Source organism: Antedon bifida, chromosome 8 (assembly GCF_963402885.1).
Source record: "Antedon bifida chromosome 8, ecAntBifi1.1, whole genome shotgun sequence".
Taxonomy (NCBI): Eukaryota; Metazoa; Echinodermata; class Crinoidea; order Comatulida; family Antedonidae; genus Antedon; species Antedon bifida.
In genome coordinates this window covers 5,391,570-5,417,221 of record NC_136233.1, presented here as the reverse complement: position 1 = coordinate 5,417,221, position 25,652 = coordinate 5,391,570, and the positions used below count along the sequence as shown (strand labels likewise).

Here is a 25,652-nt window from a genome sequence, read left to right as displayed (position 1 = left end):
ACATTAAGGATAAATATTGGTTAAAATGGGTTGGTGGTCTTGTTGGCATTACTCAAGATGAGGTTCCCTTGAAAAAATGATGAATACCTTGACGCACAAACTTCTATAACGATTGACTAGATGGATTTCCTTAGTTTTCAGGGGAATCGAACTTGCACAAAACACACGAATCCTTCAAGATTTCATGAAAATGCATTCAGAACAAAATCAACACCTTTTAACATTTTCTCAGTAATAAATTCAAAAGAAGTCAAGAAATATACCTTAAACAGAGATGATAACAAAATGAGTTGAAGATTTTTGTTTGCGAGAAAAGTTTGGTTTTAAATAAAAAAAATAAAAAAATATTTAGTGGCTTGACAGTCAAGACGCGTCTAACAGAAGATGAAATCATGAAAAGCTGTAAACATAAAAAACCTCTCAATGTTATATTGCACCACTAAGCAAGCAATATCTGTATAATATTACATAGCCTATGTAAATACGTGAACGTGATTGGTTGAAACTGCGTCACATGACTATCGCTGCGAGGATCGTAAATCGTATATATCCTCGAGAACGATGATATTGACTGAGTAATTTTCGCGTAATTATCGTGTCCCCTGTTAATAATCATATACATTCTCGAGTTCGATGATATTGACTGTGTAATTTTCGTGTGGCAACACTCGCGTTCGCCGATAAATAAACAAAAGTCATCTACTGGATTTGAACTCGGGTGGAATTGTCACATCGCAAGACAACGCTTGAACCACTGCGCCACGGAAGTTGCTTGAAGAAATTAATCATCTAAACTATTTAAACTATGCATACATAGCGCCCTCATTTGTTATTAGTCCTCCCTAAATGTGATGAAACACCGTTTGTGATTGGTCAATACTCACGGTAGTAACCTAGTAACTAGTACGCGCTGAACATCCGGTGATTCGGCTCCTCGAAGAGAAGACGACGAATTGTTTATTCGGCCTAGGCCCTACCTGATTATAATATTATTATTAATAGGCTTATTGATGGAAATTCTTCTGTTAATTTAAACGACCTAGGCCTAAGTGAATATTTTATTGCCAAGGAATCATTAATTAGTAATTATCTGTATATTATTCTTCGCAAGGTAAGGTGTCTAGGCAGGAGGCTTGTTTACATACAATACAAATACTATAGAATAGGAGGCCTAGCCTAGCTTCACCCAACCCAGCAGACTTGTTCTTGGCTATATAATATAACAGATATCGCCTTTTATATCGGTAAAATATAAGATTTAACATCCCCTCGGGATGATATTATGTTCTCGGGGAATTATATATCCCTCAGCTGCCGCTTCGGGATATATATATTCCCTCGAACATAATATCATTCCCTCGGGGATGTCAAATCTTATATTTCACCTCTAAGCAGGCAATATCTGTATAATAGAATGTTTGCCACACGACGTTGTTGACTGATGATCGCGTTCGGAAATCAACTTGTGCGCGTCCGCGTCTAAAGTTTGAGTCTAAAGGCCCATTCACACTAGGACAATAACGATCGACGATAAATAGATAAACATACATTTTTCTTGCATAAAATAAAAGAAATTAGAACAGTTTTTGTTTTTATTAATCATGACGTCATTTGATTAGACGTGTGGAAATATTATTTTCATAAAAAGCAGCATAGATGATAGGCCTAATCCTATAGTTATAGGAGGAAAACTTTTTAAAATTTATTTGTTTTAGATATGAAAAATGCATATTTATCTTTTATCGTCGATCGTTATCGCCCTAGTGTAAATGGGTCTTTAAGCTTAGCTCCCCGGCCTAGCATTCGTTAATTTATGAATAAAAGTAGGTGTGTTATAAAACAAATAATGAATGTTTGTATTCGTTAGGCCTAAATGGAGAGAACATTACATTCGATGAAAAAAGAGAAAGATAGAGTACTCTATGTTTCAACTTATATACTTAAGTATTCTCACCATCTTTCCCATAGTAAACATTCATTATTTGTATAATTAGGTGATCATTTAGAATAAAATGATCACCTATTGTTATTGTATAAAATCTTTATTGGTTATCCGCAACGAAGTTGCAGGATAACCTCTTGTGATTGTACGAAATCAACATCTTTTTCTTGATCTTCTTTCTTTCTGTATGATTTTTGTGGAACGCTTTTCTCTAAAACTTGCAAACATAACATTTTGTAACTTTCTCAACATATCGTCATGCACATGAAGATGTGCTGCGAAGCTTTTCATGACGTTTACAATTGCGCAACGTGACTTACGCGTGATTTAACGATTTCCTCGTATTTAACATAGGTCAAAAACCAAATAACATTTCAAATTGAAACTTTCCAAAAGTTTAATTTATATCATGCGCTAACTTTCTGTTGAAAAAAAATTGCGTGTTTTACATAAAGTTACACGCGCACGCGCATTTAAAATTTCAAAATGCGCAAAATTAATTTCTAATCAATTTTCTACGCGTTTCATGTCGTTTTAAGCATGTAAAAAATTCCCACGCGTGCGCAAATTTGTACGTGTGCGGTGCGCACGTAGCATTGAAAACATATTTTTTTCGCGCGATTTATGTTTTTCCAGCTTTTTCTAGTAATTTTACCAAATTTTAAACAATTTCGACTTAAAGTTACGTCATATGAGCACGTCGAATTAGACGATTTGCGCGCGTTTTTGATGAAAAAGTTCAAAAATCCGTTAAAAATATGCCTTTTTTTAAGCAGTCGTAATTTCTAAACTACACGGTCAACTTTTTGTGGATGACATATTCTGGAAGATGATGAGTTGTAGATATCGGATCAGGTATTAATATGGCTAACCGGACATTGTGACGTCATCGTATGGCCACACGAATATAAAATTTAGGATTTTTGTGTCTTTCATCATAGCTCCTCACATTGAATAGAGCGCATCTCCACTTATTCGTTTTCCATTTTCACCCCGATTTTGATATTGTCTAGGTCAATCAACTATCTTTCGCATGAGTTAAAAATGTTTTAATTTTTATGATGTCATCATGCCAAAAAAAATAAATTACGTGGGTCATTAATTTCATCTTTACAGTAAATTTTAATATGTTATAGCTCGTAAGAATAAAATGTAATAATCACGATTAAAACGTTTTCTGGAAGCTATTGGATTGTAGATACGAAATCATGTAAAAATTTTGCCAATCGGATGTTGTGACGTCATCATATGGCCAGTTAAATAAAAAAGGTCGTATTTTCATCTTTTGCGTCATAATTCATTACATTTAAAAGAGCGCGCATCAATATTTCACGTATTCAAATTTCTTCTACACGTTAATATGTTGTTGCTGAGATAATTTTCTTCCGAAATTGCTACCTTCGCGTTTCATTTTAAAACCGTCAACATGTTGAAAATTGCAATAAATAGCGGGTCCCGTAATTTCACCTATTCTACACTGTATGTGATATGGATACAGATTATACTGTGTATACTATATATGAATCTAAATAATAAAATTCAGCAATAACAACATATCATATTCTTCAGTTCAGGTCATACGTGAACACTTCCCTTTGTCCGCAACCTATCCCCTTAATGTTAATGTTGCACCACTTGCGCGGCGGATAACCAAACTCGTCAAAGTGACGAGTTACATGTCTAGTTATTTTTTTTCTTTTTATTCTTTCTGTACACTTTTTGTGTAACAAATATCTCAAAAAGTGTAATGTCAATGATTACCAAAATTTCACAATGTCCTTTAAATACCTTAACTTAGCCATAATAAGCTTTTCAGCGTGATCACTCATCCGTGACGTCATTTATACGCCATTTTGCGAAATCACATTATCAATCATATCTCCATAATTCATTATCACATATTAATGAAATTCACTAAACGTAAACTTCAGGTCAAGGGTAAAAATATTAGCAAATAAAAACACTCGCGCACGTAGGGTCATGCGCGTGAAATCGCGCGTTAAAAATTTAAAACGCTCAAAATTAAGTTTTGATCAATTTAGAGCATGAATTAGGCCATTTGCGTGTTTCAAAAAATTACTGCGCAAAAACACGTTTTTGCGCGTGCGTACATAGGAAGCGTAAAAAATAAAATTGTTTTGTACAAATTGCATTCTACTCATCTTCCTTAATACATTCACCAAATTTGAGTCCATTCCGACTTAAAATAACGCTATATGAGCACGTTTAAAAATAACAAAATGCGCACATTAATTGTACCAAAGTGCTAAAAAAGGGTAAAAATAAGGTCTTTTTAAAATGAATATAACTCTTCAGAATGGAAGATGACCCCCATTTTTTAAAACTTATTATGGAAGTTAATGAGTTGTAGATATAAATGTATATACACATTAGACGTACAAAATGGTATGACGTCATCATTTGGCCACATGAATTTTTAAAATAGGGTTTTTTCCCACTTTGTCATAGACCACCATATTCAATAGAGCGCAAGTAGCTTATCTGTGCTCAATTTTTTTTAAATTTTTAATATATTCTACCTCAACCAATTATGTTACTCATGAGTTGCCAATATTTTCATTTCGATGACGTCATCCCGTCTTAAAATTTGAATAACGGTGGTTCCGTAATTTCACCTACAACGTATAGTTGAATACCTTACAGTTCTTCTGAATTAAAGTTGACCTTGATGTTTATAACTTATTATGATAGCTGGTGAAATGTAGATATGAATGCATATAAAAATTAAGCCTATCGAATGTTATGAAGTTACCATATGGCCAGTTGAAGTTAAAAAGTAGTTTTTTCATCTCTTTCGTCAAAGTTATACACATGTTGAAGAGCGCGCACCGCGCTTCTACGTGCCAAATTTTCTTCTAATTGTTATATTTTATTGCTCAATTCATTATCTTTCGATATTGGTATCCACAAGTTTATTTTGATAATGTCATCAGTGCCAAAAACTTAGAACATGATGTGTGTCCGTAATTTCACCAATGCTACACTGTATATAGATATACAGTATATACTGTATATAATGTATATGGCATATAATAGGCACAACTAAGCACTATCAGCGTATAATAGAATGGCATACATCAACATTTTCCGATTGTATGTTAACATACGTGCATGTTTAAAAAATATTAATGTCAATAAATTTATAAAAATGATCACCTATAATTCGTCAAATTGACGAATTAAATTCTAGTATTGCCTTAGTATTATAAATTAGAAATGTTAGCTTATATACAACAAGGACTACATAATCATTTCAATATTTATTATTTAGACTTTACTGGACAGACGTGGGTAATGGGTTTTCTAAAGTTGAGTCATGCAACCTTGATGGATCCGATCGACGCATATTTTACAAAGAGCCAGAGGCAACTTCAGAATTCTTTAAGTTAAAAGTTTATAAGGTAATTCAGAGTGAAATTAGATTGATTTTTCATAGTAAACGGAGCTAAATTAGTGCTTGTTTTCTTCGGATCCTCTAATGCACGTTCAGCTTCCTGTAAAGATTTTGAGAATTTTTTGCCACGCTACGTTTTAGTGCGTGTCGTCTATAACTTCACGTTTGAAGTTGGAGTAGTTTGGATGGCCTGGATTCCTTCCCGCCCGACCTAGCATTCGCCAATGATTTACGATGGATACATTGAATAAAAGCATATGTTTTACTTAAAAAACAATGAGCGTTTTGTATTCACTGAATGGAGAGAATTCATAAGATTACAAATTGATTGCTCTATTTTTCAACTCATGAAATATTCTCACCGTCCAACTCATAAACATTCATTAATTTTATAATACTTCGCTCGCGTACCATCTAGGTCGTGCCCACAGATAGTTCTCGAATACATAGTAATTTCAGCGTAAAAAAACTGGCGATTTCAAATGTACGTACTGCAGGACTATATATATGTGGACTCATTTAAACAAACCCAATTTGTGTTTTGTATCTAACATTAGGGTTGAGTGGGTTAGGGATTAGGATGGGTACAAAGAGGAACAATTTTTTAATATATTCTTTATAATAAAATTATTCTTTATATTTCTTTATTATCCACTCAGTAACAAAATATTTTTTTATAGGCCTATAAATAATATACCACTAAATAGAGTAAAACATTTCCGATTTAATACTTTGTTAAAACTGTCACTGTCATAGTCGATTGAAATAGTAAAGTATATGTAACGATACACCAGTACGACGTTTATATTTTTTGTAATTATTAATTAATACAAACGTTGAGAAGCAACTGTCAGTAATAAAGTATTATATTATTATGTGTTTATAATCTAAAAGTAGGGGCTACCCACACTCACAGTAATAAAGTTAATTATTAGTATATTTGTTTATATTATATCTAACAGTACCAACACTCACAATACGAAATTTGCGATTCAAATGGCGATCAAAAGTGGCTAATACCTATTTACAGTATTGTATAGCATTACAATACTATTTATGTTTATTCTCCAAGGACCCATAAATTTACCTACTTGTGTTAAACCATGGAGGTATGCAACCATGGTTAAACCAAATAATTTGGAATGTTCCATTCATTGCAATCAATACATTTGTATACACGTATATTAAATCTATCAAAATAGTATTTTTTTTTTTTTTTTAAATCGGCCTGTCTTCAACATTATGATGCTGTAGGCCTACTCGGGCTGTTCAACCGGTTTTCAGCCATTAAAAACAATTATCGTAGGAGGAGATAGGAAAATGCGAAGCATTCTCGTATTATTGTATGCGGGTATTTTTCAAGATGGACATGCATTAGACAGTGTATACCACGAAACACCCCTATTTAGGGCAAATCGTTGAACCTAAAATCGTTTTACTTGTCAATAACTAATTATCGAACTCAATTTAATTAGTAAACAGGGTTAACATCAGGTGGTTAAAATCAGTATCGAAAGTACAAACCAACTTTATATACCATCGAGTAAAACATTCGCGCGATTTACCGAATTTTGCCCTTACGTAAATTTATATATAGATGAAATGTTACTTTTACAATACCCTTATAAGTAATCTCATCTCCCTTGTTTGGAGTGGAATGGATAGGCTCTTATGAAAAATATTTTTTTTCTCGTTTAGAATTACGTTTATATAACTGATAGGAGGCGCAGCATTATATGGTCTATTAATAAAACAACTGAAGAGGCTTACTTTAACATGGATTTGGATTCACCCCCTTATGGAATTACAATATATGGAAACAATGGTCAAGTAGAACAGACATGTAAGGAAAATTTGTTTATCATTTTCATCATTACCTTTTTACTTCACCTAGGTTTACTTAATGGAGATAATGATATCTCTCCCTACTCTCGTGAAATTAATGCATTTGTAAATAAATAAATAGTTATCTTAAATGTCAACAATACAAAAAAGATCATCGTCTATTTCCGAAAAAAAGTGTCCACTGTCCTATTATAATAGACGATACAGATGAACAAGTTAATAAATTTAAATATCTAGGTGTTACTTTTAATGATCAACTCACATGGTGTGACCATATTGTATCAGGTAAAGGGTTAATTCTTTACTGTATGGAAAATGATTCTTTCAATGTTAATGTTAAAATGATTACTATCTTTTATATTAAAGTCATATGTCGAACCTGGAAATACTGTATTTCTGGTTGGGCCGGGAATGCCAATACAACTGACAGAATTAACGATGTTGTTAGGAAGGTTGAGCGGACAGTTGGTTGTTGCCAGGGGTCGTTGTCCGAGGCTTATAATAGTAACAAATCCAGAATATTTTAATCTATTTTGAATGACACCGGCCACCCTCTTTACAATACTTAACTCCCACTACTTAGTCCGAAGTGGTCGCTTCTGGACACCGACCTCTTGCACGAACCGGTACCTTCTCTCCTTCCTTCCACAAGTCATTTAACTTTTTAATAAACATTTTAAACGTAACTAGTGGTTTTCAATAAGTTTATTTATATAATTTTTTACTCATGTTTTTGGCGTTTTGTAATTGTTTATATTTTGTATTGTTACATATTTTTATATGTTTGTAAAACGAGCAATGAATTTCCGAAAAGATTAATAAAAGATAATTTGCATTTGACTTATAATCATATATGATTAATAACTTGTAAAATGCTGCTTCTATTTACTTTTCATCATTTTAGCTCCTTGTTTAAGTAGGCCTAATCCGTGTTCGCATGTTTGTACTAGTGCTGATAATAATGGCTACAGATGCTTATGTAAAGATTCATATTCTCTTTCGTCTGATGGTGTGTGTCAGTCTGGTACGTATTAAATTATTTATTTAATTAAAGTTAAATTCATATGATAACCAAGGCAATCAAATAAATAAAATAAATCAAATATAGATGTTGTTCGGTGCAACGCGATTGATAGACATTCACAAACTAATGATTCCAATAATGGCTCCTATAATAAATTAAATGAACACAAATTAAAATAATTTCTATAACAAATATGAATAAAAAAAAGATATTTAAAAAAAAAATGTAATTGTATTCGAAACACGGTCACGGCATATTTAAAAGTTGGTAAAGGACAACTAGCCCCTGGGACAACTACTACAACAATCCAGGACAACTAGGGTAACTGTTAAACTACGAATTTGTAAAATAGATAACAAACAGAAAGGTTTCTCAAATCAAGAATTAATTAAACATGTGTACCACGAACCTTAAAAACAAAATAAAAGAAGTAAATATGCATTTTCTATGCTTTGAGTGGTGATTATCAATATACATGGCACAGTCATGATAATAGGGCCTACATAAACCATCTCGAATCTGGGGCGGATCTAGAAGTAAAAGGCACTTCTGAGACTAAGTATTTAAGCCACAGACCCCCTCTCTCTCCCCACCCCCTTGGTGGAGGCTGTGGCAAAGTGAATTTTGTTAAAAGATACCCTAGATGGCCGTAAGTGTTACTCTTGACGGAAAATGTATGATAAAAGGCACGTCCAGGTAGCCGGAAATGACACTCTGATCACTGATATCCAAAAAACTTTTTTTAAGCTAATGTTGAGGTGTTTTTGTTTGTGGTGTGTGGTCAACACAACACGGAATTTAGATAATCAATTCTGCATGTTTTTAATTACCCTAGCTTCTAGGTCGGCAAAAAATGCACAGTGATACGTACGGCATACGTCCTCATAGCAAGCCTAAGCTTAGATCGAAATTCATGTATTTAAACTTTATGAAACATTAAGAAAATAATACAAAACTCCCATACCATATAGATTTCGGCGATTTTTTTTTCAATGAAACTTTACAGAAGTGTATTTCATAATATGGAGCAACTTTTGACATGATAAAAATAGCGTGCTACGCAAAAGATTACGCGAGTACGTTTATTTACGCAAAATTAAATTCTAAGCAATTTCGCTTAAATTTTGAGCATTTCAAAATTTTATATCTTTGTTTGCGTTTTGCGCACGCGTTTGTGCGCACAGCTCATAAAAACCGTAGAAAAACTTGTTTTCGCAATTGATTTTTTTTCCATTCCTTCTGTAGTAGATTTCATTCATTTTGATGAACTTTAATTGCAAAATAACGACGCACGTGCACGTTAAAGTTTAATAACCGTGTGCTAAAGAATAGGTAATTTAATGTAAACCTATTTTAATCAGTTATAGTTCCACAGGATGGCCGGTTACCCCCATTTTTTATAATGTATTATGAAAACTGATGAGTTATAGATATCAATTGATGTACAATTTGTAGCTACCGGATGTTCTGACGTCACCACTCGAATTTTAAAAATAGAGTTCTCTTCGCAGGTTTCGCAACCTTACCAAACAAAAACGGATACGTCACACATTTGTGAAACTTTTGAAGTTATCCTCATATTTTCATATTCGCGTTTTCGTTTTGACGAATATCACCAGTCGCAACTACAAAACGAGTATAGTTTTTGATCTATTTTGTACATTTTTCATTGGATCAGAAATTATTCATGATCATAATATAATTATAGATTTATTGAAAGTAATTACGAAAGTAATTTACTGAAAATGTCAGATCAATTTTGATAACTAGCAGTTTTTAAAGTCCTCCCTCGCTTTGAGGTCTAGGCAGCCAAGCAACACGTAGTTATCTTCTTAAATTGTTATCTTTATTTGTCACTTAGATGATATCATCGTGTTTAAAATTGAATTAAAACGTCTTGTAATTTTATCTATGCTACACTAGGCCTATAACATATACAGTGTATTCCGTAAATACTGCCATATACTGTAAGACACAAAATAGGTACAATTCAGCACTGTATACATATTCATGTCATAGGATGGCATAATAATTGTCAATAGAGAGGTTTCGCAACGCTACGAACACGAAAACGGATACGTCACGAACACGTATTCGTTTTTGTTTGAACGAAGCGCAGCAGGTACGTGTTGCTTGGCTAGGCCTAGCGTATCATCAAAGCAAAAATGCACTTTAAAAACTGCTATTTATCAAAATTGACCTGTTATTTTAGTAAATTACTTTTAGTAAATTACTTAAATAAATCTATAATTATATTATAATCATGTATCATTCTTAAATGCAAAATATGGAAAATAATCAAAAACTATACTCGTTTTGTAGTTACGAATATGACTGGTGATATTCGTCTACACGAATACGCTTTACGAATATGAAATGGGGATCAGCTCAAAAGTTTCACAAATGACGTATCCGTTTTCGTTATCGTATTCGTAGCGTTGTGAAACTTTAGCAGTCGCTGACCAATTCATCTTTGTATATTTTATCTTGTGGTTTGTTGGTCAAATAAACAAATAAAAAAAATGAAATAGCTAGCTAGTTCGAGTAAACCTAGCAGTAATAATATTACCGGTCCGTTCTTAGGCATTGATCCCAATAATCTTCATTTGCATTTTATGTTTGTATTTCGAGTTTTAAAATTATTGAATAATGCTGATTACCGTTGATTTTTTAGATGGATTCTTCCTCCCGACACCAGCTTTGTTGTACTCATATGGGACCTCCATTCGAAAAATGAACAACTTTCCACACGCTCTCTTTCCAAAAGAACATACCTCTATTGACCAATTACTGAACAACCAACATAAAATCACTGCCTTAGAAGCAGACGTTACACGACGCATTTTATTCTTTTCGGATGAAAATGATAAATCAATATTCAGTTTCGATTTAAAGATAGGAGGAAAACGAAGAAGAATGGTTTCTTCAAATTTGGGATCAGTGCTAGGTATGTTCACCTACCTTATAAGTCAGGTTAGCTTTTATTCTGAATAACAATTATTTACTTCCCCATATTGCAATTCCAATTTTCTTTTAGGTATTGCCATCGACTACCTTTCTAAATCATTATATTGGACAGATTATAGTAATAACCATATTATGGTATCATCATATGATGGACAGTACCGCCATGTTCTAATAGATACAGACATTGTGAAGCCAACAAGTATTGAAGTTGATCCAATCCACCGGTAATTGTTGAAACTATTTTGATAATCATTAAACCATTTTAAATAACGGGGTTTTTTTTCATTTTAGTGATCATGATTATACTAAAATACTCATTCTGTAATTGGTAGATATATGTTTTGGATAGAACGTGGGTCTTCTACACACATCGAACGTGCTAGACTTGATGGAAGCAAAAGAACAATAATTGTCTCCGATCTAAGTCAAGCAAGTGGAATGACTCTTGATTTCAATTTACAAAGGTCAGATAATCTTTATAGAATTAACTTTATAAAGGTACAATAGAACAATTATGGGTTCAGAATCAAGTCATCATTTGCCTTCTATAGGCTACTCCAATTTCGTTGACATCCAGTTTTATAGGCATACACATTTGACGTACTTCGGTAATTACTTAAGTACTTTATTTAAATAAAAGGCATGAACAAACACTGATCTACCGGTATACCAGCAATGAACGAACGTGTATTTACCGTTATAAATACATCGTCAGTAGGTTTAACTACCATAGCCATCGAGGGGCACATTATCCCATCCTTCATAATCGATCACAAATGTAAATATATTTTTTAAGTGTCATTTACAGTATATTACCGATTATATTACCGTATATTCCTGATACACGTTAGAGACGATTAAGGGTTACCCTGTTGTAGCCTACTAGTCAACTCAGCCACTGCTACACAGGCGACTAAACCGGTACCCACACCAACTTCTGTATGATAGTGTGGAAGGTGGTTGGACAAGGACGTCGGTTCAGGAGAACCAACGATTGCCATCCAGCAAAAACCCCATCAGATCGGAAAGGCTATGCCTGTGTATCTCATCTGCTACTCATCATCATCTACGATCATCTAGGTCATGAGACAAAACTAAAACTAGATATAACGTTTTCACTATTATTTATATTTTTGTATTTACATAATGAGTAACACAAATATATTTTTACTTCAAGATTATACTTTGCTAATTCTGGTACTATTGAATCAGTTGATTATGATGGAAATTCAAGAAATGTTTTATACGTAAACAAGAATGCAAGCTATTTTGACATGGACATTTTTCAGGTAATAACTTCACTACATAAACGAATCAGATAGGCCTACATGTAGTTCCTATTGGCATCGTCTTCCAAACTCACGAAGCATAGTTTTAATATATAAATGTTTCATTTCCATCAAGCTGTTAAATTATGGAGGCGCAATTGTATACAATGTTTTCCACATTCCCTGTAAACCAAGATTTTTGCAGAGAAAATATTCACGCTACATTTGTATTGCTTTGGATAAGCTCTCATGAACGAGTTAACTTTTTTCGTGAGCCCTGATTGGTTATGCAAGACATGTTTCACTAGGCAAAAGGTAGAAGCGTCGAATAGTTTCGCTAAAGTGAAAAAAAGGAACTATACAATTTAACTCTTATGGAAATTTGGAAATGGAAATATGAGATGCGTACGTATATGCCTATACTTTTGATTCGCGCGACAATAATCCTCCTAGTGGAAAATAGGCTTTAAATAGAATTTTATTAATTGAGTAATAATAAATGCCAGTCTTTCTACCAAGTGGTAGTCAACACTGATTAAGCACAGTTTTAATTACAAACGCAAGATCACATACATATAAAATGGATGTCGATTGATCACAGAAATAAGTTGTACATTATAGAAAATACTGTACTGTATATTATATAACAATCGATTTAACAATATTAATCAACGTTTTTCTGAAAGGATTTTTTATTGTTGACTGAATACGTCAATGGCAGTCTGCATGTGTTAAACCGAGAAACTACAGAGTTTTTGCATTCTTTACAAACTTCTGGAAATGTCTATGGAATTCTGACGCTGGATTTTACTCGTCAACCCAGCGGAACCAGTAAGTTGTGTTCAATATCACCACTTTTAGAGAGAGATTCTCAAACCCTGAATTTAATTAACTAAATAATGAATAGCAGAAAGTCTTTTTGATTAATCAGAGACTCCCACTAACCCTTTTATTATTTTTCACGAGGAGTGACATCTTATTTTATGTGGTCTCTGATTGGTATGCATTTTTTCGCTACGCCAAAAAAGTAGAAGCTTTGAAATACTAGATTTGTTGAAATAAAAACACTCAAGGAATTCGTCGGGAATTGGTAAGATTAGGAATACGCACGCGGACACTTTCGAGTATCGCGATAATAAATCGCCTAAAGTTTAACAGGCTTTACATAATATTTTACAACAACATAGGCCTAATAATCTGTATTATACGTAGCTATGGTGAACTGTTGAGCCGTGAAATGTGCAAAAATAACCACATTTGCGAAAACATGTTGCCTTCAACTGTGCAAACAATAAACAAAGGATTGCAATGGTATGGAACTCAGCTCCTTCTCCAGCAAGCAGCGACCACGTGTCAGTCCTGCATCGCCAGACACGATTGTGGTTTTTCAAGACAGATTAGTTCAGCCTGTACTACAATTAAATATGTAATGCTCTATTTTCAAAATATTGTTAGAAAAACCCGTGACTATTTAGAATTATTTTTAATCAACAATTTAGGTTGAAAAAATGATTTGCACATTTGTAGAATTTCATTTGCACATTTAATGTCAAACTAATCGTTTTTACATTTAAAGCCGTGATCTTTGCACATTAGTGGATTATTCATTTTTACAGATTTGCACATTTAAAGGCAAAATGTTTGCATAAATGTGGTTCTTTCCACAAATGTGACTTTTTGCACATTTCACGGCTCAATATGAACTACTTTTTCTAAGTCTATTATGATTTCCAGGTCCATGTATGAATAACACTGTCTGTGAGCAAATCTGCCTTCCAGAAAGCGAAGAGACTTTTACTTGCGAGTGTTCTATGGGGTTTATTGCAGAAGGAAATGGAAAATGCAACAGCAGTAAGTAGCTGAGTAATTTTCCAATTGTTTAATGTGGAGATGCGTAGTTACTTGTCAGGTAATATGGATGTTGTATTTTTACAGGAACATAAATTTAATATAGCTTTTGAGTGTGAGAAGTATTGAAACAATGAATATAACGACTCCTTTAAGCAGTTTAAATCTCATCTTTTTTTCTCTGTCTTTCGTGGAATCTATATTTTTAAGAATGTAATAGTACATTTTTAAGAATGTAATAGTAAATCTCATCAATATTGAATGATGATGGATGATTGTAGATTTGTATACTTACTTAATCATCAGTGTATAAATGGTGCGTTTCTTTTTACACCGGTATTTAAATACAGCATGGAGGATATATTTCCTCCAAGAGTACAGTGATGTAATTATTCTAGGATAATCTGACTTCTATTCACAATAATCGTATCAAAACAATAAATAACAATTTTGTGTGTTTTGACGAGGGTTTGAGCCAATTGATATGTAGCGCTTATTTTAGTTCGAATTGGTAAAGTGTATTAATTTTTGCATAATCCAGAATATTGAGGCAGCTTTCATCAGATTCCATCCGTCGTTCAATAAAGATGAAATCTAAACTGCTTATTATTAAACGAGTCGTTTTTCATTAATAATATAGCTTCTTTACAATTATAGTAATTCAGTTTGTATTACATGAGTTTCGAATACAATGCACAAATATATGTAAAATAATAAAGTAAATGTGTTCCTATATGTGTAGGCCTATTCATACTTAACATTTTTATTGTTGGTACTTTGTAAGCTATTGTTGAGGACAACTTTATACTGGCGGTAGACACAGTGCGTAAAACTACCTACCAAATTGATTTACAAGAGGCTAATAGTACAGCAGCAGCACTACACATGGGTCCATTAAATAACCCAATTGCAATTGGCTTTGATCCAGTCGATCGCTACGTGTACGTGAGTGACGTCAATGCGCATCTTATCAAGAGATCATTACTTGGTGGCAGGAAATTTGAAATTATTCATCCTGATGTATACGGTAGGCCTAATCACACCTAATCTATAATTTGTGTAACTGCAGCGGCGGATAAAAGGGGACGGGGGAAAGCCCCTCCCTTCCCTTAACCAGGTATAAACAAATTGCAATATCAGTATGTTATTGGTGAATGATGCCCGCGTATACCTTACGCTTGTACGTTAATATGCGCGTTAAATCTGATGTAAACATTATACGCAGCAGCTCTGCCTGTTTTCTTTTTATCTATTGTTTCTAAGTAACCGCATTCATTTTTCAACCACATGGCATCCTATTGTTTCTTCTCGTGAGTTTACAAACATGGAGTTAGAACCAAAGAAAACAAAGCGGCTACAAAATACATTATTTTCTTGCTTTTCGGTGAACAAAATAGAACAAATAGATATAACCTACATTGTAAATCATATTTTTCAAATTAGTAGTTAAAATTTATACCAAAAAAGATTTATGTGCCCGTAAAGTGAATCGAATGACCTAAACTACTCTAAACTACTCAACTTCTAGGGGGCTTTGTCCACCACGAAAGGCCCCCTCCATCCTAAAAATGTTCTAGATCCGCCCCTGAACTGTCCCCACTAATTTTTACTGCAAACAATCTCACTAACAGCGATCAGATGAGTACGAATGACCAAATGAATTTGGCTGTAATTCTGTACTATTACTGCTACGGTAAAAAAATAACAAGTTAAAGTAAATAATAATATGCTGTGTCTTACAAAATCTCAACAGTCTGCCTGTCAACGGGTTTTTGGTTGAGTTAAACGTTTTTTAACTTTATTTTCCTCCGTTTTTTACGAAAGTGATTAACTTTATTAAACTACATAATAACTATTCATTGGCCTAATATCTTCATTTTTTATGTCTTTGGAGGTACATTAGTACACAAAGTAATTAATTTCTACAGACACATCTGTAGCTATACCGTCTATTATGTGCTTTTATATTATTACCGTATCCGTCAAGATATACCATTTCCTCCAGAAATTAAATAACATACACATGGTCAACAGATTTGGTTTGAATATGTTTTATATCAAAATGAAATTAGAAAATTATTATTGGAAATGTAACAATTAACTTTTCTTATATAATACTTATAGTACCTGACGGACTGGCAGTTGACCATATTCACCGATTATTGTTTTGGTCTGATGGTGTCAACGGTGCCATCTACGTTTCTGGATTAGATGGTAGCAGTAAGACGATACTGATTAGCTCAAACATAGAGAAGCCAAGAGCCATTGACGTAGATCCAATAAGAGGGTAGGACTAAATTAATATATGATTTTAAAGTTAGCCCGGGAGGACAATCTGAATAATGTTTAGTCCTAAACAACCGATGTAGAAGATCCACAATTTTAGCCTACATGTTGAAAAAACTGTTATATTTGACGTTTCCAATTTAATCTGTTTGTACTTTTGGGCTAGCTAGGGACCGAGGTTTAATTTTGGTGCATGTAGTTATTAACAATTCTGTTGGCTCAGTAACTTCTGCTTGAATCTAACCCCAATCCATCAGCGCAATCTCTGTGGTCCAGAGGTATGAAAGCCAAGTTAGTGTTCTGGCGGTCGAGGTTCCGAGTCCCACCAAATCATAAATCATGCCCAGTATCCTACTAGCTTTAAAAACAACATACTTAGGATGGTTACTGAAATTTAATGTATTGTCTATAATATAAATATCCAACTGTTTATGAAAAGATATTAACCCAAGATATTGTATATTTACATTATAGCAGAAAACAATAGAAAAGGTAATAGACATACATTTTCATTTTCCAACATTGGGAAGAGCTTTTGTCCAAGACGTGACGTGAAGAATGTTAATCATTTTACGTCATCGGCAAAAAAAAGTGAATCAGATTATTTAAAATAAATGAAAGATTGTTAATAAATAAATAAATAAATAATAAAGGACCCAGAATCGACCCCCATGTGACACCCAGCACTAATAAGCAATACCGAGTAAAAAACAGTACTATTATTATATCACGTTTCACACAGCGTGACAATACCACAGTGATTCATCGACATTATTATTAATACATATAGCTCAACTATACAACAAAATCAATGTGCACGTTATGGTAGTAAACAGATTCTTCCTAGACATAAATACTGTACGATATGTAAAAATATCTGGAACAGTACATGTCCACATAACGAGTGTGAAATGAGTTTTTTTAAGTATTCAGAAAGACCCAACAATATTGTTCGTGTGCGCATCAAACATTAAGCCTATGCCAAATGAAAGCATAGTATACACGTGGTGCTATTTTATTTTTGGCTGTGATGTGTTAATGTAGCCCAGTTATTGAGACGTTTTAATTTCACAAATTGCAGCTTGTTATTCTGGACAGATTGGGGAACTGAAGCAAAAATTGAAAGCTCTTGGATGGATGGATCTAATCGACGTGTTCTGATTGATACAACTATAGGCCGGCCCAATGGCATTGCACTAGAGACTAAACGTAAGTACGTTGATTTTGGCTTTAAAATATACAGTTGCTTATTTAACGTTATCGCTATAGCTGATTTATTGGTGAACACAACCTTTAAAAAAGAAACATTAGTATCAGCCTGAAAAAAAATATGGCATTTACTAGACCAGCCTACTACTAATTAAACAATAATATTTTGACAAGATGGCACTCTGAAACATGACATGACTGAAACATCGATATTGGTGGCGTAAGTTTGTGAACATTTTTAGTCGCGTGGACGCGACTCTATAATTCCCTATGTCGGTCGGTCGGTCTGTCTGTCGGTCTGTCTGTCGGTCCGGTATCACTATGCGTTTTATCGCTTTCTGACCTAATCTTGATATCAGTTTAATCTAGCTAAGTCAATTTTTCACAGTATATTCCTTATGGCCAGGAATCGATGTGGTTATGTTTTCACGGTGCGCAATAAAAAATTACGCGGTCTACGCACTATTTAGCGAAATCACGTTTGTAATCATATCTTCACAACCATGAATCACAATTAAATAAAATTTGGTACTCATAAATTTCAGGGCATAAATCATCATATGGCAATACAATTACGTGCGTAGCACATGTAACGCATGCGTACGCGCGCTAAAAATTTTCAAAATTTATTTTCGATGAAATAAGAGTACGTTTCAGGCAATTTTAAGCGTTTACAGAATTGCCATGAGTGCGCAGATTTGTGCGCGCGCACTGCGCGTTAAATGTTATTGCGCACTCTTTTTGCCCGATTTCTGTTTTCTTGACTTACTTTTCAACTCGAAATTACGTTATACGAGCACGTCAAAAGTGACAGGCTACGCACGTGTAAATTAAAAAAATATAAATGTTTTTAAACATTTCAACATTTTTAAACATGTTCAGTAATTTCGGTCAGTTGGTAGGTTGGTCGGTCGGTCGGTCTGTCTGTCGGTCTGTCTGTCGGTCCGGTATCACTATGCATTGTAGCACGCGACTTAATGGCTGTTGGCCTTGTTAAAGATTAATTCGAATGTGTTTTGCTTTAATATCTAGATCAGTTCCTATATTGGTGTGATGCGCAAATGAACAGAATCGAGAGAGTAAAGTATGATGGTTCTCAACGCACGTTAATGAAGCACCTTGATTATTCTGCTTATCCATTCGATATTGTGGTCGATGATAGTTTCATATATGTTACGGACTGGAGTAAGAAGACACTTATGCGTATGAACAAGGTCGTAGACGATGAGCTGGTTGCTGTTGGGGAAGATGTCTTTGGAAGGCTCAGCGGTTTGGCTTTGTATAATTCTCGTGTGCTGGAAACTGGGAAGTTGCTTAAGGGTTTTTTTTTTATAACATTTTCTTCGTTGTATTTAAAACTACAAAGTAGGTGATAGGGAAAGTGTTAACATCACAAAGTGAAAAAAAATTGATTTCCAAATTTTAAAAATAGAAACCGTAGAATTACAAAGAAACTGTGCCATTCTCATTTTAATTTTAGGTGAAACTTCTTGTACTCAAAACAATGGCGGGTGTGGTAAGCTTTGTTTGGCAACACCTAAAGCACGGACATGTGTAGACGACGGTATTTTGCGTAGAGGTAAAAGTATTATTGTTGATATAAAGTTTGCGGTACAACACGGAAATGACCTGTTGAGTTCCTTGACGTTTCGATTAACTACATACACGTTGTGTACCTTAAATGTTTTATATATTTGTTGTTGCTTTTATAAGGTAGAATTCCAATGGTGTTTTTTCAGTCGTGGTATTAAACAGAAATCTTTCGACTTTTTTTTTCGATAAATCCATTGCTTCTTTAAATGTGCGTACTACACATTCCGCAAGACCATTTGATGATGGGTGGTATGGGGCTGTTAGAGAATGTCTTATACAATTTTTTTCTGAAACTATTCAATACTCCAATTCTATTCAATACTCCAATTCTGTCCAGAATGTTTTATCCTTGGGTTTTTGTGATGTAACCACATTTCGTAAGAGCTTGTATGATGGGCCAATAACTGTTAACAGTGTTGCTCATTTCTTATTCTCTGTAGTAATGTTTGCCTTGAAATACAAGTCTAAACGCTCAACATAGTGACCAATCTTCTCGTCCTTCAATACATTTTTCAATTTTGCCAATAATGGCCATCGTCGTTACCAGTGCAATGTACTGGTTTTATCGTTTTGAATTAGTATTACAGAGTGAAAGATACAATAATTTATTCTTTCCAATTTATCTACTATATAACAATATTTTGTTAATGTAGGCGTCTAGGCCTACATTATGGGGTATCATCATGACCGCAATTGTACCGGGAAGGTTTTAGTAAACTATATTTGAACATCATCTGCCATCTTGGATCCAAGCTAGCGGCCAAAATAGGCTCAAAATGCCCACTTTTTTCTTTCCATTGGATATTAGTTTGTTTATACAAATTGTTTGTCGACACCTTGTCGATGGTATGGCTACGTAATTACGGTCCCGCTGTCTTAACCACTTGGCCACTCACTCAACATGACCGGAATTTGTACTGGGAAGTTTTTTAACACATCACCGAGTACGGTGTGTGTTGGAAGATGGGAGTAATAAAATACAACATGATTGGAATTTTATTAGAACATTTACTACTACTGAGGGTCGCCTGGGCTGGGCAGTAATGGGTTTCAAAATGATCACACCTTAGTATACTGGAAAAGTTTTTTAGGGTTCAGTCGAGTAATTGAGTATCTTGAAATTACTAGAATTGTTCTGGGAAACCACAATTGAAAACTTTTAGAAAAAAAATAATGCATCCTGGACGGGTATAATTGCTAGTAATATATATCACAACAGGTGAAGGAAGTAAAAATAAATGGTAGAAATTGATATTGATCCAGTTCAGTAATTCAGTAATGACTTATATTTTTATTTCTCAAGAATATTTTTTTATATTTTTTTCAATTTGTTTTAATAAGGATGTTCTGTTGAGATACCTAATGGAAGAACAAGTGGTTGTGACAGAATGGCCAATTCAGTATGTTTGATAGTATGCAATTCAGGTTATCAGACGTTATCGAGAACCAACGTCACCTGTTTGCCTTCCGGGGAATGGGAAGGTTTTGTAGATCTTTTTTGTATCGGTAAATAGCATTATCTTTTTAATTTAATAGTGAATAATTTTAACTATGAAAAAACCAAAATTAGAAATATTACTTAGAATTTAAATTATATTTGTAACTAAGTTAATTGCTGTCTATTTGACTTTATATGACTGTATTGTCTCTTAGAAACACTTTGTCCACGCTTAAAAGCACCAGTTAACGCAAATGGGTACTGCAACAGTTTGAAAAAAACTGGGGAAGTATGTAACTTTCAATGTTTAGAGGGTTACGTAAAGGTGATTGGTGACGTCAGGCGTGTATGCCAAGCTGATGGGACTTGGTCAGGAAATGATTTATTATGTGGAGGTAAGTTTGTAAAATGGATTTATTAATTATACTTGTGAAAAAATACGATAAGCAAATGGTGTTTAAAATTATTGAAAAAGCAAACAAAAAATCCACCATATCCTGGTACTCTTTAGAATTCCGCAGTATCATATAAGCATTCATTAGTACAATATCACTCAAAATTTTAAATTTATTGCCTACAATAAATCATATAACTCATAGTCTGATAGAGTGCACAATTTTTACCATTGGTCTTAATATGATTTTTGTGTGAGACATACGTTGATACATCTAAAACCTGGAATTAGGATCAATGTCAAGCTGATAAATCATACTATATATTGATTTAAAGTCATTTGAGTCATTATTTTACAAAATATATGGAAAATAATCTCATTTTTTCTATTTTTTGGTAAAATTTCAGTCAGTGACAATCTATAAATTATGGTTAATTCTGACATAGGCGAACACAATGGAAAAACTTGGGGATAAATCTCCGCCTTGGATACCTGAATGAAATTTTACAAAAAAATGGAAAAAAATTAGATTATTTTCCATATATTTTGTAAAATAATGACTCAAATGACTTTAAATGACAATCAATGTGTAGTATGATTTATCAGCTTTACATTGAGCTTAATTCAAAAACAATTGATGCATTTCATCAAATACTGTGCCATGAAATAAAGATATTTGTAAAATTGCGTGAAAAACAGGTAATTTACCTCTGACCCGAAAGTGCATCACCAGAATCACTTAAGAATTTGGTTTTCAGATGTACCAACGTATGTCTTACACAAAAAAAATCATATTGAGACCAATGGTAGACATTGTGCACTAAATCGACTCATCTCTCAGACTATAACCTAGCCAAACATGATACAGACACAACATATGATACACATGTAAAATTTTGTATTACTTAATTTCCCTATGATCTCCTTGGCAAATATGGTTGTATGAATCCGGTAAAAATCATCAGTTAAAAATTGATTGCTATATATCAGAGATCAGATCAGATATAAAAAAAAATTGATCCACAATTTTTAAAATGTATTTAACTTTTCAGCTATTACTTGTCCAACATTGGCTCTGCCAGCGTTTTCAAATGGTGATCAATGTCCTCAACCGTCTGCCTTCCGTTCAACTTGCTCTTTCAGTTGTCAGCAAGGAAGTAAAAAAGTTGGTGGAAATGAAACCAGGGTATGCCAAGCGGATGGAACATGGTCTGGACAGGCCTTATCCTGCTCAGGTATCTATTATGCACTATAGAGCAGTGTTACGCAACCTTTTTTGACCGCAACCCTCTGATCCTAATTTGTGAATTCTTGCGACCCAACATTCCATATTTGAGCCACGGCCCCAACCTTTCCACCCCCACTTAAGTTGGGACCTTTGGCAAAGCGGATTTTGTTAAATAACAACCCTCGATGGCTGTAAATGGTACTCTCGTACGTAAAAAAATCATTATAAATGGCACCTCTAGTAGTATCCCTAAGTCTAAAAGGGCAAATCTGGGAAAAATATAGAAGTGTTTCTCAGCTGATTTGTGTTATACAGGGTCTATATATCGATTTTTCAAAATGGCCGCCATAAAATATAGATTTATGCTCCTCTCAACTTCTACATCGTGTATGGACGTGATTTTAGTGACAACGTATATTGAGGGTCAGGGAATCCAACTACAGCATTTTTTGAAGTTCACTTTATGGCCACCATTTTTTTTTCAAATGGGCGCCATAAAGTAGGCCTACATGTTTTTGCTAATTTCTTAGCTTCTATATAATATAATGAACTGTGTGGTGGTTTGATGGTTACAGAGCATTCTAAAATACAGAGTCGTAAAGTGGTCAGATAATAATCAGTATGCACTGTAGGTGAAACTATTGAGCATAAGTTAATCACACGATCGGGTTATGGTAACCACACTGATTGAATCCGGTAAAAATCATCAGTAAAAAAATGCTTGTTATATATCAGAGATCAGATCAGATATAAAAAAATGATCCACAATTTTTAAAATGTATTTTAATTTTCAGCTATTACTTGTCCAACATTGGCTCTGCCAGCGTTTTCAAATGGTGATCAATGTCCTCAACCGTCCGTCTTCCGTTCAACTTGCTCTTTCAGTTGTCAGCAAGGAAGTAACAAAGTTGGTGGAAATGAAACCAGAGTATGCCAAGCGGATGGAACATGGTCTGGACAGGCCTTATCCTGCTCAGGTATCTATTATGCACTATAGAGCAGCGTTACGCAACCTTTTTTAACCGCGTCCCTCTGATCCTAATTTGTGAATTATTGCGACCCAACATTCCACATTTGAGCCACGTCCCCAACCCCTACCTAAGTTGGGACCTTTGTCAAAGCGGATGGCTGTAAATGGTACTCTCGCACGTAAAAATCATTATAAATGGCACCTCTAGTAGTATCCCTATTATAAGTCTAAAAAGGGCCTCTCTGGGAAAAATATAAAAGCAAGTGTTTCTCAACTGATATGTGTTATACAGGGTCTATATATCGATTTTTCAAAATGGACGCCATAAAATACAGATTTATACTCTTCTCAACCTCTACATCGTGTATAAACGTGATTTTAGTGACAACGTATAAAGGGTCAAGGAATCCAACTACAGCATTTTTTAAAGTTCACTTTATGGCCACCATTTTTTTTCAAAATGGGCGCCATAAAATACAGGTTTTAATTTCTCAGCTTCAATATAAAACTGAGTGGTGGTTTGATGGTTACAGAATAAAAATTCAGCATTCTAAAATACAGAGTCGTAAAGTGATCAGATAAAATTCAGTATGTACCGTAGGCGAAACTATCGGGCATAAGTTAATCACAAGATGGGGTTCCATGTTAAGGGAACCACACTGATTACGACCGGAGAGATACATAAGTAGATTTCAGTTCTATTATGTTTTTTTTATTATGTAACTATCACTCGTGATGAAACCAACAAACAAGATATTCAAAACTTAGACATTTTAAGATATTTTCCAAAGACATAATATAGAAGCAGTTTAGAGTACAAACAACTAGGATACAAAAATGGATAAAACAATTAAGTAAAAGATCTTATGTCACTGAATACACTGGAAGATCAACACTATAGTCGCCATAACTGGTTTGCATTTATGCACAAATGTATATCTAGCTGTTCATCTGCCAATCATAATAACCTATGATCAACCAATGTGAGTTAAAGAAATGCAGCTCTAACTACCTGCTGCAGATAGTTAGAGCTGCATTTGTTGTCAGACCCGGCGTACAGTAGTTTACTATTGACTATATGTAAGTTTAGTTCAGAGTAATTTCTGAAAAAAAGCCTAATCTACACTGCATATTTGTAATCATTAGGGTGCGGAACTGTTACATCCCCAGAAACTGTATTGCATCAGAAAAGGCGAGATGAAGGTTTACAAGTTGTAAGCAGACGGGATTCCGTCAGAGGGTCCGCGCCATGGATGGTACGTCTTTACCAGTTTCGCAAAAAGAAGAATTTCTGCGGTGGATCAATTTTAAATTCAGAGTGGATAATAACAGCAGCACATTGCATCAACGGCCTGATTTCAGTAAAGAAGAAGAATACCATTATTCGCCTTGCTGACAATCACCGTGATTATTACAGAATTAGGAAGTTGGTTACGCACGACGATTTTAATGCTAACACTTACAACGCTGATATTGCTATGATAAAACTCGAAACACCTATTTTAAACTTTACAGATTACGTTCGACCTATATGCTTACCGACAAACAATCTAACTTCTAAAATAATGAAAAGGGGTCAACTTGGTCGGGTAAACGGTTGGGAAAGAGGCGGTCAAACACCACAGTTGAAGGAAATGTATTTACCTGTTGTTCGTCAAAGAAAGTGCATCACTTCAACAAAGCGTACAGTGACACGTAAGATGTTCTGTGCTGGATACGCACAGAAAGGAACCAATGCGTGCAATGGAGAAGATGGCGGGTCATTTTCAATTTTTCATGATAACCGATGGTATTTGTTCGGGATAGTTAGTTGGGGTGAAGATTGTTCCCAATCAGGTAAATATAGATATTACACTAGAATTCCAGCATTTTTGGATTGGATTGATAAAATAATTATAGAAGGATAGACTATCATAGTGATGGTGTAACTGATTCGCAAACTTTGCAAAAATAAAATAAAGGGATTTATATGTATTAAGTTGGTCCTAATAATAGTATTTCTTTCGTATACATCTTAGAATTCAGCGATGAAAAGCATATGCTTTCTTATTGAGCTAATCAGAAAAGGATCAGTAAGGTAGTTTAGGCTAAAAAAATCTTAACTTTTTGCTGCGTGTTGAATTTCAGTGTTATAATTATTTTTTACATTTAACATTATATTTATATATATACCAAACATTTAAAGTAAACAAGTTATATAAAAATAATATGCAATTTATAATACT

At 34.1% G+C, this 25,652-nt stretch overlaps 2 protein-coding genes across 2 annotated transcripts in view; both read left to right on the top strand.

The window, feature by feature from the left end:
- The window catches only part of LOC144850812 (low-density lipoprotein receptor-related protein 6-like), a 26,605-nt gene extending 7,389 nt beyond the window's left edge, over positions 1-19,216 (top strand). Inside the window, exons 4-16 of the mRNA XM_078708267.1 lie at positions 5,235-5,364; positions 7,056-7,200; positions 8,107-8,226; positions 10,901-11,173; positions 11,264-11,417; positions 11,526-11,657; positions 12,371-12,482; positions 13,148-13,292; positions 14,196-14,312; positions 15,094-15,336; positions 16,434-16,596; positions 17,677-17,804; positions 18,837-19,216. Coding sequence (XP_078564393.1) covers positions 5,235-5,364; positions 7,056-7,200; positions 8,107-8,226; positions 10,901-11,173; positions 11,264-11,417; positions 11,526-11,657; positions 12,371-12,482; positions 13,148-13,292; positions 14,196-14,312; positions 15,094-15,336; positions 16,434-16,596; positions 17,677-17,804; positions 18,837-19,177 — 2,203 coding nt within the window. The 3' untranslated portion in view covers positions 19,178-19,216. The remainder of the gene's footprint in view (positions 1-5,234; positions 5,365-7,055; positions 7,201-8,106; positions 8,227-10,900; positions 11,174-11,263; positions 11,418-11,525; positions 11,658-12,370; positions 12,483-13,147; positions 13,293-14,195; positions 14,313-15,093; positions 15,337-16,433; positions 16,597-17,676; positions 17,805-18,836) is intronic.
- LOC144850836 (mannan-binding lectin serine protease 1-like) lies at positions 19,216-25,652 on the top strand. The gene is made up of 6 exons (XM_078708308.1): positions 19,216-19,383; positions 20,739-20,903; positions 21,051-21,230; positions 22,282-22,464; positions 23,252-23,434; positions 24,574-25,652. The coding sequence occupies exons 2-6, from the start codon at positions 20,786-20,788 to the stop codon at positions 25,332-25,334; spliced, it is 1,425 nt and encodes a 474-aa protein (XP_078564434.1). The 5' UTR covers positions 19,216-19,383; positions 20,739-20,785; the 3' UTR covers positions 25,335-25,652.

Bases quoted from the DNA above. Each gene is read 5' to 3' on its own strand.
- LOC144850836 (XM_078708308.1), top strand. From the start codon at position 20,786: ATGGCCAATTCAGTATGTTTGATAGTATGCAATTCAGGTTATCAGACG. The intron at 20,904-21,050 runs GTAAATAGCATT...ATTGTCTCTTAG, and splicing joins TGTAGATCTTTTTTGTATCG to AAACACTTTGTCCACGCTTA. The intron at 22,465-23,251 runs GTATCTATTATG...TTTAATTTTCAG, and splicing joins ACAGGCCTTATCCTGCTCAG to CTATTACTTGTCCAACATTG.